Raw genomic sequence first — 14,297 nt, 5'->3', positions numbered from 1 at the left:
TTCAAGACTTTTTCACAGATAATTTTGACAGGAACTAACGTAGTTTAAAGCAGTAGTAAATGCATTGGAAGGTTTAGTTTACCATGTGCTGTACAGTTTACTTGGTTTATCTTATTTAATCCTCACAGGAACCACACAGTGGGTAGTTTTTTTAGTTCTATTTTGCATACACAGTGAAACTGAAGAACAAAGAACCTTAGTAACTTTTCATGGTCTTACAAAATCAGTAAGTGGTCTGGCCAGAGTATAAGCCTTTCACTCTAGAACCTGAGCTTTTAACTACCCCAGAGCATGAAACACTAGGCCTGTCAACAGGATACACACTGTGACTTGTTTTTTCAATAGTGCTGATGTCTTTGCCTTCATAAATCCACAGTTTATTTCATTCTATTTTTTGAGCATAATTTTGCAAGATTTTACTTTAGTAAACAGAGATGAGTTAATTGGCTGACATATAAAGAAAAAGTTCCTCCACACTGGGATCAAACCATGATCTTGGTCTAATAATACTGGCTACTAAGTGTCCAAGCTGATCAGCTGTACAGTATTTCAATTTAGAAAATAACAATTTTCCTAAATTAGTTACCTACTATTTTATAGGAATACCCCTGAAACATACTATTATCCTTATATTACAAAAACAAACAAATGATATAATTGTTTTCGTCTTCTCTTAAAGGTTTACATGGTGTCCTCCCTGCATAGTGAAGAAAGCATTTTATTTAAATAGATAGATCTAAGTTTCTCATGAACAAAGGAATAGCATTTGAAATCAATCCTACCCAAGTCCAGGGGAGTGCATTGGACTGACCTAGCAGAGGTCTTATTTCAACTCAAATTCTCTATGACTCTGATTCTCTGCTAGAGGAGTAAATGTGAAGTAGATCTCCCTGGGAGCTGGCTTCCCAGTCCAAGCAGCTATTTTACCAACAAACATTTCCTTGTGATATACAGGTTTATGACTGGGAGGATGTTGTATATTAATCAAATCCTTTTTTGTATTAAATGGGAGCTACACTTAATTTTCATCAATTAGCAGCTTATTGGAATATCTGCATGATAGCTTAACACTTTTAAGATAAGTGCTAACTAAAGGTTAATTTTATGGGGAATAGAAAGAGAAATATGTCTCTGTCTGAAGAGTGATTTATTGTTGACTCCCTAAATTGAAATATTTTACAAGTGGCTTAATGGGAAGATGATGATGGATAATGAAATTAGTATAGAAGCTTAACCAGAAAATCAAGTGACCTGTTATCGACATCTGTAGCCTTCATGGGCCACCCAGCATTCATTAATGAAGCAGATGATGGAATAGATCAATTTTTCTATGAACACAGTTAATATTAAAAGAAATGAAAGGGAAGCTAGCACCCAGAAGACCTAGTTTATGTTTCAAAGTATATTTGGATGGAACCCAATTTCAAATATTTCTTCACTTATCTCTCTTAAAGCCTTGCTAACAGCAAGGACAGAGAACGAAAAATAGTATGTATGCAAATAAAAGCTTATTACAGAGCCTATTGACTGGCACAGGCCTTGTGTGTAATAGGTTCTCATAAACATATGTTGAATGAACACAGTAAAAAGAGCAGGGCTAGGCTTTGACCCTTGGCCAAGTATGGGATGCTAAAGAAAGCAGTCTAAACACCTTGGGCCACAAAAGAAAACCAGCTAATTAGGGTAAAAGGTCAAATACACCAAACAATGAAGAGAAAAGATTACCCAGACTGCTCTTTAACCTCCACATCCTAAAGAGGAATTTGATATGGATTGATTCAGAATTGTGGAAAGAAGCCCATCTTTTCTCTTCATTTTTCATTTTTATTAACTCCAGTGGGAAAGCTTGATCTGTCTTTTGGCCATATCTAGTTTTGGTTTCTACTTTATCTTTCTTCCTTCTTACCTTTATCTTTCCTGCTAAATTGTTGACTGACTCATTTACTACTTCTTCACAGCTTCTTTTTGGCTTTACAAATCCACTGGAAAGGTATATGCGTGTATATGTGTGTGTATATGTGTGCGTGTGCGTGTGTGTGGGGGGAATCCTCTTTATGCTGTAGATTTTGAATATGTGTGTATTGAACTTGTGCTAAAACCACTATTTAGTTTCTTAAGTACACTTAACACATAATGACAAAGAAAAAGGGAACTTATAATAATCTAACTCACTCCATTCATCTTATAAGTGAAGAAATCAAAACCCAGAGAGTAAATAAAGTTTCTAAGGCCTAATGTCATATACTAGTCAGGTGATATTTATGGGATAACAGTTTAGGTTTTGTGATTAACAATAACTTTCTCTTACCACTCTGCTTTACCAAGATTTTTCAAAGAATAGAACACAGTGGAATTTTTAAAAGTACATTTGATTAGTGCATTACTTCATGAAAATGTACAAAGCAAAAGTCCGTTTTGATTTTTGTCAGAAAAATGATTATTTTCATAGAAATTTACTATGAAAAGCTGGAGAAGTGCCAAAAGTGAAAGAAAAATTTCAAACAATGGCATAAACAAAAGATATGCTAAAATATTCTGAATGATGGGGCTAAAACTAAGACAAGTAAAACAAAAGAAAAATTTCTTCCTTGTTTTTGAAAATTCAGTACTGTTAGGGCCTATGAAATTATGATGAGTGATTATTGCATTACTGTTTTTGTCAGTCATGTGGCCTAATGTTTTATTTTCATTTACCCATATTTAAAATGCTAGTGAAGTAAGGATATAAACTCTATCTAAAGACACTTTGGAGTTGCATAATGTTTATAATATTTAATCAGTTTCTTGAAGATTCTTAGTAATAAGTCTCTTAGAATAGACTATTTCTTTTTGACCAATAATTTATATTTTCTGAGGACTTAACTCTGGTATACATTCATGTCAAATGAAAGAATTTCATTGCAAAATGCTATTTAGTACCTGACACATGTCTATATATTCATTTTGTATCACATTAAAAAAAATAAAAATTTCTTAATTAGAGTTTCACTGGGTAGGAAACACATTTGAATCGTATTTACTTAGACACTAAAATGCTTGGACTTATTTAAATACCATCTAGAACTTAGAGATCAATAAAAGTAGAAATAAAGCTTTTTAGAAAAAAACCAAACTGAATATTAAAATGTAACTGGGTTTAAAAAAAAAATGTTTACTAGTGTTACCTACAAATGTATATTCTTTATTATGATTTTTTTGTGTGCAATATAGCAAACTAATGTAGCATCACTGAGTCCAGTACCACAAACAATACAAAAATATACAAAATGATACTTTATGCTGGTAACAAAAACTATAGCTAGAGTGTTAAAAATTTTAAGTGGAGGTAATGTATTACAGTTATGTCACCCTATGGACTACTATTATGAACTAAAACTGGGAGCACCAAACCCCAGTCACAGTCAAAATTATCAAAAAATTTGAAGATAATAAACAATTCTGTTCTTAGGACAAAGTAGAGACTACAAAGTGGAGTGTGCTTAATAATAGGTAGCATTTGTTAGGTGTCAATTATTATGTTATTTCTTTGAACTTCTCAAAACAACCATATAAGGTGTAAGATGTCATAGGTTATAGTTATACTCAGGCTACCGGTGAGCTAACAGGCTGAGAAGCTAAATGACTTGCTGGGGTTTCACAGTAAGAAAAAAAGTTGAAATTTGAATCCAGGTTTGATTTGATTCTGGACCCTTTGTTCATGTTAGTTTGCCGATCTGTTTCTCAATTGTGCAGGAAAAAAGGGGGCTATTATTCATAAGAAAAGCAATAAGCAAACAAGTAGTGATCTCGGATAAGCAATGTAATAGTGAGATTTCAAAGTCCATTGCAGTGTTTTCTGTTTTCTTCTAAGCGGCCCTGCTAAATCACTTGCTAACTTTGAGTGGAGCTTTGAAATTGTGTTGCAAACAACATCAATTATACTCTGGAATATTTTAACTTGATGTTGAATATGGAAATTCAGTTAGTCGAATGTTAATAAAATTCAAGTGTTTTGGGAATGGATGGAAGTGACAGAATTTAACAAAATATATGAAGGTATTTGAGATAGAATAAAGGTTTTTCTACTTTCAGGAAAAACATATCCAATAATTAGTCAAATTAATAGGCTAAAAATAAAGTTGCATGCTCTTATACTGTAATGATTATCATTTTAAAACTAGCTTTTTGCCTTCGAGCTATCGGGGTAAAGACCTACAGGAAAACTACTGTCGAAATCCTCGAGGGGAAGAAGGGGGACCGTGGTGTTTCACAAGCAATCCAGAGGTACGCTACGAAGTCTGTGACATTCCTCAGTGTTCAGAAGGTAAATGAACCTGAATGCCGTGTGGGGCACTCTATTCCCCCTGTGTGTAGAACTGTAATTCACATTAAAGGTTACCAGAAATGAATCAATCACAAGAAATATGTTATTCATCCAAATGAAACTATAGATAATGTGTTGAGAATTTTTACATGATGTTTTCAAAACGATCTGATTATCAACAGATTAATGCAAAATAATGGAGCAAGTTATCAGTTTGAATTTCAACACAGTCTGAGACATCCCTCTAAAGAGAGTAAAAGAGGAGGTTTACTTACCTACTGTCTTGAGCTCACATACCTCAAAATCTGCTCCCATACATCACCCGAAAGGAGCTGAATGAAATTTAGCTGTTTGTTAGTAATGCTAATTCTGTTCATCCAGCCCTGCTTCCACAGAAATTTTATCAAAACTCCTCTGAAGGGGTGTGAGAAGGGCATATGGATCCAGAAGATTATAGAAGGGAAAACGGGAAGCTTGACCCCACTCCCCCCATGTGCATTTTGGTGAAAATGTGACTAGAACCAAATTTGGCACATAGACTGGGAATGGAACTGAGTACCCTTCAGAATAGTATCTGAAGAGATCAAAGCAATGGACCCCAAGCTGTCTTGAAGGCAGGCACCTTATACCCATATCTGTGTTTTTACCTCTTCTCACAGCATAAAAAGGCATTGTCCTTACTTTTGCAGTGGAAAACTCAATGACTGACAAGATGGAAGAGTAACCATTTCAGCATTGTATGTGGTTTTGTTTTTCTTAGTTTCTGGCTACTGAATAGCTGGATATTTCAGTTCTATCAGAAACTCTAAAATTCCAAAAATTGAAGTGAAAAATGGATGAAATTCTGTTAGAATTTTATTAGGATTTTGAAGTATTTGGGGAGGGGGTACTGCCGGAATGTTGTCCAGTTTTTATAGTATGATATCTTACCTGTTTGTTATTAGCTAAATATTTAAAAAAATATTTCCTCCACTAATATTCATTTAATATTAGGTTGATATTTATCACAAAAAGAGTAAAGGCCATTGTTAGCTAATGATCACAGAGAAAGTGAATTTGTTTTCTGTTGTTAGTTAATTTAAAATCCTTGACTTCATGTGCTAGAGCCAGTTCTGTTTGTAAATTCTTACTTTCCATCCATATCATATTCTGTTCCCTATAACTTCTTCATTGTTTTCTTTTCTTTTAAAAATAATAAACTTATCTGTGACAACGTTATGAACAAGTCTGTTTTGTATGAATAAGTCTGGAATTAATATTTGTCTTAAATTTGCACATGGAAGAAAAAATCCCTACTTTTGGGGGAATTCCCACTATTACAGTTTTCTGAGGTTGAAAATCAGAGGCAAAGATTTTTGCTTATTGATTTTGTTTGACTTGGCATAATGTCCTCAAAGGTGGGTAACTTGTTCAAACTTTAAACAGCTTAGCAGTCCTGTTACCTGCCTACTCCTTGTGAGAATGTGATTTTTAACTCCTGCTTTATAAGAAGAACCTTCATCCAAATATACTGACATAGATCTTGACTGATAAGTGACATAGAATAAAAGTGCTGGAAGAGAAGTAATTGAAAAGTCCTATTTTCATTTATCTTTATTTCATTGGAACGTAACTCTCTAATATCTTTAAATAGTTTGAGGTCATCACTCTTTCTTTAGAAAAGGGCGTTGCTCATTGGTGTCAATGGCACGCGATTCTGTTGGTTACTGTGGCACTAAAGGTTGCAGATAATGCTCTTTCTGGAAACAATTAGAGGTCTGACAATCGTAGAATAACCCTCCCATGGGAGATGAGAACCAATGCTTGCCCTGTAGCTTAAAAATGTTACAAGGAGTGTGAATTGAACTGTGATATTTTAAATTCAAGCTAAAATGAGCAATGTTTTAGCAGGATTTTAATGAAGAAGATCCAAAATAAGAAGCATTGTTAGTACATTAATAGAGGAAAACAGAGCTATCTATAAAATGGATACTACAAAATAACATAGATCAGATATAAATTTCTACCAAAATACATGTGTGAGGGAGAAACCTCCAAATCCAGAATGTTTAAATAGCATAATGGGTGGGCCATTTCTATCCATGAGTATTAGCTTATTAAATGGCAAGTTATAAAGGTTGCTCCATTATGGATGAGATAGTAATTATCAAATCATTTTGTATATTTAAAATTAAACAAGAAGAATACCTGTGGTCAAACTTTGAATTGTTCTTTTAAAAGAGACATATAGAACAGTAATTATTTTTTGAAATTTTTCTAACTATATTGAACTCTTGGCTAAATAATCATCTGAAATTTGTTTAAAATTTTGGTTCAAAGAAGAATTGTATCTGATATCCAATAGTTAATACTATTTTCTTATAATTTAAGACTTTGATATATATTAGTCATTCCAAAAGAAAATGAATACTATATAACATTTAGAACCTTTTAGTTATACAGGAGAAATAACTTCAAGAGATCGATTATACAACATGGTGACTAGAGTTAATAACAATATACTGTTTTTTTGAAATGCTAAGAGACTACATGTTACATGTTCTCACCACAAAAACAATAATTCTGTGAGGAAATGCATTTTAATTAGTTAGATTTAGTCAATCTATAATGTATATATACTCAAAACATCATGTTGTACATGATAGCTATGTACAATTTTGTCTCTCAATTAAGAAAAGAAAGAACCTTACATAATTATGCAAAAAACCCCACTACCAATTAATTCAAAAGTTACAGAAGGTTGTGGTTATAAAATCCAATTTCTTACTTTAGCATTTGATTGGGATTTAAAATCAAGCAATTATTAGTCATTCATTGAAACAGATGTCATTTTTAATGATTGTCAAATATTCAAGTAAATACATTTTAATTAAGCCATTATCATTATTTTTTAAAGACCTTACACTTAAAATCCCAAACAACACTGCCATAATTTTATGTGTGTAATTTGATACTCTATGTGGAGTAAGACTTAAAAACAAAAATTTAAATAAAAATATTATTTATAAATGTGGATTTGTGAAACTATTTATATTTTAAACATTCAGGTTTGCTCAAGTAATTACTTGCATGGATTTTTCTGAGAGATTACCTTTGACTAGAATAAAATAAGCACTGATTAAAGATAGATTCAGATACTTTCATAATAGTTGTTTTAGTCTGAAAACTCACGTCACTTGTGGTTTTATGATTGAGAAAAATGGAACACAACTTTTCAGTTAAGTTGTTTAGTATGATGAGAAAGATGTTAAATGAATGCTACTTATAATTTACGTGTAGATTTTGTAGTTTTCTGCTATTATTTAGGCCAGAACTATACTTAGGAAAAAATATTGTACTTATGAGCAGAAACTATTTAGTTTGAGTTTATGTGATCTAGGACAGTATTTTGCTTTTTTTTTTTTTTTTTTGAAAGAGATGAACTTGATGGAACTGTTACATAATGCCATGACGATGATAGAGAGGGCCAGGAGGACAATCCTCCCCCACCTTGTACAGCTACAAAGTTCATACTTCCACCTGTTTCCTTGGGTAGGTGAACTTGGTTTCCACCTGTACTGCTTGCCTTTGAGCTAGGAAAATGTAGAAGAGTCTCAGAATTCTGGAAGTTTGAAAAGTGAATATCAGTTCAATATTTAGTTTTCTTGAGGTAATTTTTATGACTAATCTGATGGTTTGATTGAATGGTAAAGCAACAGAATTTTCAGCCATTTTCCTGGGATAAGATGGCCAATCAAGATGCTTTCCCATGGCCTCCTTTCCCCCATTCTCTAATAGGCAAGAATCCAACAAGAGGGCGAGCTAGTGTTGTAAACAAAAAGGTAGAGGGTAATGGGACAATGTTGGAAAAGGCAGGGGTATTGACTTCCTAAAATCATTGCTATCTGTCTATATTAAAGTATGGCCAGTTAGAATGTGAGGACACAATTAAAATATGTAAGACAAAAGGGCAATTTGAAATAATGGAAAGAACCCTAGACTATGGGGTCAAAAGACATGTGTTCCAGGCACAAGTTTGACATTTTCTCTTTTAGATAAGTCCCTTAAAACTTGTGAGCCTTATTTTCCTCAGTGTAAGAATCAAATATTTTATGTTAAAAGTATGGCATAATCAAAGAATATTTAACTATAATATATTTGTCATCTCAGTTCCATCTCAGAAGATGTATAATTCCCACCTCAAAAGCAACTTTCACTGCCTTCTGATATATATAATATTCTTGCTAACTTTTATTTATTTATTTTTGTCTCATTAGGCCTGCAGCTGCAGCCATAACTCTCTCTTCACTTTACTACAAACATAACATACTATTTCATGTTTCTGTACTGTTTCATGTTATTTTATCCCTTTATACCTTATCCAACTCCCATCCATCCTTCAAGGTCCAAGTAAAATCCAGTTTCTTCTAAAATGCCATTACTGCCAAACCCTTAGAACTTTTAGAATAGACCACATTAACTGCAAGCTTCTACTCGAAGTGTGAAGTCCAAGCACCAGCAGCACCAACATCCCCTGGGAGTTTATTATTAATGTGCCAGCCCAGATCCACTGAATCAGAATTTTCCCTTTAACAAGATCTCTGGTGATTTTTATGCACATTACTGTTTGGAGAAGCACTGATCTACCACAATCATTCTGGAAAATAGTCATCTGCTAGAATCATCTGTTTCGTGTAGATATCTTTCCTTAATACTATTAAAAATCTGTAAGTCCAGGAAAAAATATTTTGTAATAATACCTATAGCACTGCTTCCCAGAAAATAATTCTATTCACTCTCATCAGAAATGTATTTACCATAACAAACTGCATTTGCTGGAGGAGACATAATAGATATATTCTGATTCATGAGTACTATACAAGAGTAGAAATTGTACATATGGATACTTATCTTTTATGCGTGACTGCAGTATTCTATTCTACTTTTTCATGCAATACAAAGGAGCAAACAGCAATGATAAAGGCCACATATTTTCTTTGAAGATACCGAACCTTGCATTCTTTAGCAGTTCCTTCAAATGGAAAGCTAAAATGTGATGATGCATAACCTATGTTCAGCATTTCAATGTGGAAGTGACCTTGGCCAACCTGAGCACCTTTATCAATATGCTCTGGGACCCCTCTCACTTACAGGACAGGTGCTTTTTGACTGGAGCATGGGGAAGCTGAATTGGTTCCTTGTCTGAATTCATGGATTAACCTACCTACATGAAAGGAAGTAGATGGATCAAGCCAAATGGTTGCATGTTTCAGAAAGTTAATCATGTCCAATTTGGTTATAAAAATCAAAGGTTTAAAAGTGGTGATTCTAACATTATATCCCAAATTGCTGTAAATACTCATTAGGCTAGATTCCAGTGGATAAAACTAAACATTGATGTCTTTCCCCATTTTAGCTACGTTAGATGATCAGTGATCGCGAGATACAAATGATGTGTTTGGAGAAGTCTGCCGGATTCGTAGAAAAGCCAAGCAATGATTTATTCCACAGGATGCTTGCTGTGCTACAAATCAACCTGTTTGAAAAGACTCTTTTTCAGTTAGTTGATATGATTCAGAGGTTTCAGTGTGATATGAGGCCATCAAGAAGAGAACTCTTAATTAACCTCACAGAATCATCAGTAAGATTCTGCATGATTGGGTCAGCTTATCCATTTTTTTTTAAATAAGTGGGTACAAGGAGTTCAATAGCAGGTCATCTTCTATCCTAAGGTAGCTAAGAATGTGAGCCTGCCCAGTCTATTCAACATGGGTGTTCACTAACAGAAAGGAATCTTGGTTTCTTTGAAAATATCACTGTTCTTTGAACTGTACCAGACTCCTATTTGAAGCTAGTCTCTTAAATCAACCTGGTCCTGATTATAGCATTACCTGTATGAATATGACATGTACTCAATTTAAATCGTATAATTCTTGTGGAGGACAAGCTGAGAGAGGAGAACTATTTTGCCAACAATATAAATGCTGAGATCCTTATATTTTAGACCAAAACGGAAAAAAAAAATCTCCAAGGGTCTATCTTATATTTCCAGTTTCTAGGTAGCTTTTGGACAGTTGTTGAAAATTTAGATAGGCAGAATCCTGGCCCTATAGTAAATCTGTATGACACTAATTACAAAAATCCTATTTAAACTGTATGAAGAATTCTATAGGGTGTATTTTATGGCAATATTTAAGATATTAAGCCCTAACTTAAAGTTTGAATAGTGTGTAGAGTTTTCTAAAAATTTGTTTGCTAAACAGGTGGTTTACTGTTCTTTAAATGGAACAGTGCTGTATTTGATTTTGCTGTCAGAGAAAAATTAACATGCCATGCTTTAATTTTATTAGTTGAATGCATGACCTGCAATGGGGAAAGTTATCGAGGTCCCATGGATCATACAGAATCAGGCAAGATTTGTCAGCGCTGGGATCATCAGATACCACACCGGCACAAATTCTTGCCCGAAAGGTAAAATACCACCGAATCATGCTTCAAATGATTCTTTTTGCAAATTGTTATTTGCTCCACGAAGAACTTCCATGGAAATTCTCTTTATATGATATTTTCTTGATAGAGCATGAACATAAAATGTAGAATTCCTCTGAATGTTCAGGATTCTTCTGACAGAGTTACAGGAGCCATTATTTTTGAAGGAGGGAGTCTTGGAGCAAAGGGGTTTATGATGAGGTATATGAGAACACTGGCTACACCTTCAGCTAGTTAAAGCTGAAGGTGGCTGACTAGGTTAAAAGTTTCTACTATCAGGAAAGTCCTATACACAGGACTATCGGGTGCAGAGTAGAAATGCCAGGAGGAGCATCCTCTTTCTCTCCCATAGCACACACACAAAAAGACAGGATCAATTCAGTAATGACCACTTGGATAGGCCTCAATTTTGGGAAGAGGCATTATTACTAAATGTAAGTGAATCTCCCATAGCTGCATCTTCAGAGACTCGGGTACTCTGGGTCACATGCGTAACATCATGACATAGGTCATGCCTGTAGAAGGGAACGGAGCAAATGGGTGGAGCAAACAGTTTTTTTGGTTGCTTTATCTTGGTGTATTTTGAAATTGCCAATATGGACAGACAATTTGGAGAAATCAGGCAACTCAGTCTATCATTTTCCTCAGGAGTAGGTTTTGAGCTTAAATAGTTACAAAAAAAGTCTTCTTTTGCCTATTCATTTCTCATAAAACTTTTAAGTTGAAAAAAAGAAATTTCATTACATTTATTATAAAGAATAAAAATGCAAATAATTGCGGAGGAATCTCTATCCCCACCTTTCTTTGGAAACTGCTAGGTTTTTTTTTTTCTTCTTTTTCTTTATCTTTTTTTGTTTATTGTTGTTCTTTTAAATGAAATTAAAACTCTGATTTATTTTTTAAATGCATGTCTTGTCTTTTAAGTGAGAGCAGAAGGGATATGGTAGCAATTAAAACCAAGTCACAAATTCAGGACTCTGTTAACTTAAAGGGATGTGGGATGTGGAGAAAGTGCTGTGATGGAGTTTGTCTCTTGCTCTGGAGGAGGTGAGGGCGTGACCTAGAAAGCCTCTATTTTCAAAACTGAGCTATCATTAGTAACAGAACAACTGAATCCTAACTTTAGTTTGAACTTTAAGTTTGCCCTAGAAGAGAACCTGATTTCTTAATGAGCATTCTACATGAGGTCATGTTTAGGTAATCTGTTCTTAATTGGGCTTTATGAGAAAGGGATTCACTTTGGGATCTCAACTGATGGACAGGTGCCTAGTTTATTAGCAAAGGGGATGATACTCTATACTTAGTGGAATATGAAAGTTAATAGATTAATAGTTAATGATTAGCAGTCCTTGTAAGCCAAAACATAGAAAACCTCCTCTTTTCTTAGCTAGTAGTATCCAAGCTAGGTGGAAAGTTATTTTGTGAGCTGAGGCTGGGTGGTGTTTCCAGGCAGATTTACGTGACACTTTTCTCGGTGTGGTTTGCAGATATCCCGACAAGGGCTTTGATGATAATTATTGCCGCAATCCTGATGGCAAGCCGAGGCCATGGTGCTATACTCTTGACCCTGACACCCCCTGGGAGTACTGTGCAATTAAAATGTGCGGTAAGTTAGGGTCAAATTTATTGCTTCCTTTTCCTCTCACAGACTGGATCTAAGCAGGCGATTATTAGTAAGACAGGTTAACAACTATTTCACCTGATGCTTTAATGTGTGCGGGTTTTAATATTTTAAGAATGTGTTACATAATCCTTCCCAATCTTTTGTATTTTCGGAGACCATTATTTTGAAAGAGATAAATATGCAAGTCCATACATGCACAAAAGTACTTATACTTATGATAAAAGCCTAAACATTCTAATATTATTCAAAAAATTTTTTAAAAATCCAGAGAGAGAAAAAGATCAAGGAATACGTGCAGCATCACAAACTCATTAGGGCAGTAAAAGTTAGGACCTTAGATTCTTACCTTCCGATCCTGTATCCTTTCCCACCTTTCCTTCCCAGAGACGTAATATGAACTGTCAGCTGATTGTGACCCTCTTCTGGTGAATGACAGAGGCTGCAGTGAAGAATAATGAGTCCAATAGAAGCTTTTCACAGATGTCTTGAATCTCTAGTAGCTGATTCCTACCTCTCTGATTGTCCTTGTATACAGCCTGTATTCTGTTTCAACCTGCCTTTTTCTTTGCATTCCCTATAATCTTTTTCTGTATACTGGCCTCTGTTCAGCTCTCCTGAATTTATGTTAAAAAGCTTCTTTTTTTACTTGTGCTGTGGCATCCCTTTAAATCTGTATACTTGTCCTCTCCTCTATGGCTAACTCACACATTTTTGCTCTTTTCTGAAATAATGCTTGATAATAATTAGATATAGACATGCTTTTTGCTTCTATGAATACAGGTCTCATTTTTTCAATTGGATCCTGAAATGCTTTCAGATCGATAGAGTTGCATAAATTTAATAAGGCATAATAATGTTATCAATTGGCTTGATAATACAAAGGTATGTGTGTATGTGTGTGTGTGTGTGTGTGTATATATATATAAATAAGAACCCAGAGTAACATATGCAATTATGAGGACATGGATAGATACTTGCATAATTCCATATAGTAGCATGATGGTGATATTTCTGTAAACAAACCTTATCCACTAATATCAACACTATGGTACTGCCAAGGTAAACCCCTCTCCACTTAGACCTGCTAATAAGAAGAAATGTTTTGAGCAACTCATACAAAGCCCATAGAAAGAGGATGCGCCTGGCATGTGCAAAATAACTGCAGAATCTGGAAGCCTCTTTGAGTGGAATTCAATGTTCCAAGGAAGTTGAATCATCTGTTTTGTCCTTTAAAATAAAAGGTGTCTCCTGTGGCAGTGTTTCTCTGCATAGACTGGTTAGTTCCATTCTTTGACTTGTTTGATCTTACTAATCTTTCCATCATTCTAGACCAGTTAGGTAAAATAAAACAACCGTTTCTCTTCAGTTTTTTGTGCTTTAGGTACTCCTATAAATCTGCTCTGAAATACAACCAGTATAAACACACACACACACACATACACACACATACACATGTATTCACATACATGTATACTCATCTGCACGTTCACCTTTTAACTGGCATGCACACACTGAGAAATCCAAGTGTTACTCTCCTCTTCAGTTCCAAACCGATCTTTAAGGTATTTTAAAAAGAGATTGGGAGACAAAAGAAAAAAGAATAGAAAGAAAATGACAGGTCCTGACTATTAAATTCATTTCTTTCTCTTTTCTGTTCAAACATGAATTGGTTAATTATGCAAGTAACATGCAGTAATTCTGATGGCTTTGTTAAGTAGAAGGTGGTGTTTATAGGATGTTAATTCTAAGAAAATGATAGAATTTGTGAGCCAAACCCATATTATTCAGATTAAAATAACCTTCTGAGTTTTGGAAATATTTTAGAAATATTTTATTACAGGATATCTTTTAGTTTAAAATATATCTATATATGAGTATATATGTAATATACATAGGGGGAGA

General features: G+C 34.3%; 1 protein-coding gene across 2 annotated transcripts in view; it reads left to right on the top strand.

Annotated features, from left to right (window-relative positions):
* The window catches only part of HGF (hepatocyte growth factor), a 72,131-nt gene that overhangs the window by 12,763 nt on the left and 45,071 nt on the right, over window positions 1-14,297 (top strand). The window contains exons 5-7 of one of the 2 annotated variants that reach the window (XM_063099990.1): window positions 4,161-4,303; window positions 10,633-10,753; window positions 12,259-12,377. In XM_063099990.1, the coding sequence (XP_062956060.1) occupies window positions 4,161-4,303; window positions 10,633-10,753; window positions 12,259-12,377 (383 nt within the window). The remainder of the gene's footprint in view (window positions 1-4,160; window positions 4,304-10,632; window positions 10,754-12,258; window positions 12,378-14,297) is intronic. The other variant, XM_063099989.1, reaches the window with a different exon arrangement.

Source organism: Cynocephalus volans, chromosome 6 (assembly GCF_027409185.1).
Source record: "Cynocephalus volans isolate mCynVol1 chromosome 6, mCynVol1.pri, whole genome shotgun sequence".
NCBI classification, from domain to species: Eukaryota; Metazoa; Chordata; class Mammalia; order Dermoptera; family Cynocephalidae; genus Cynocephalus; species Cynocephalus volans.
Note: the sequence above shows the minus strand (reverse complement) of the source record. Positions and strands in the feature narration are given on the sequence as shown.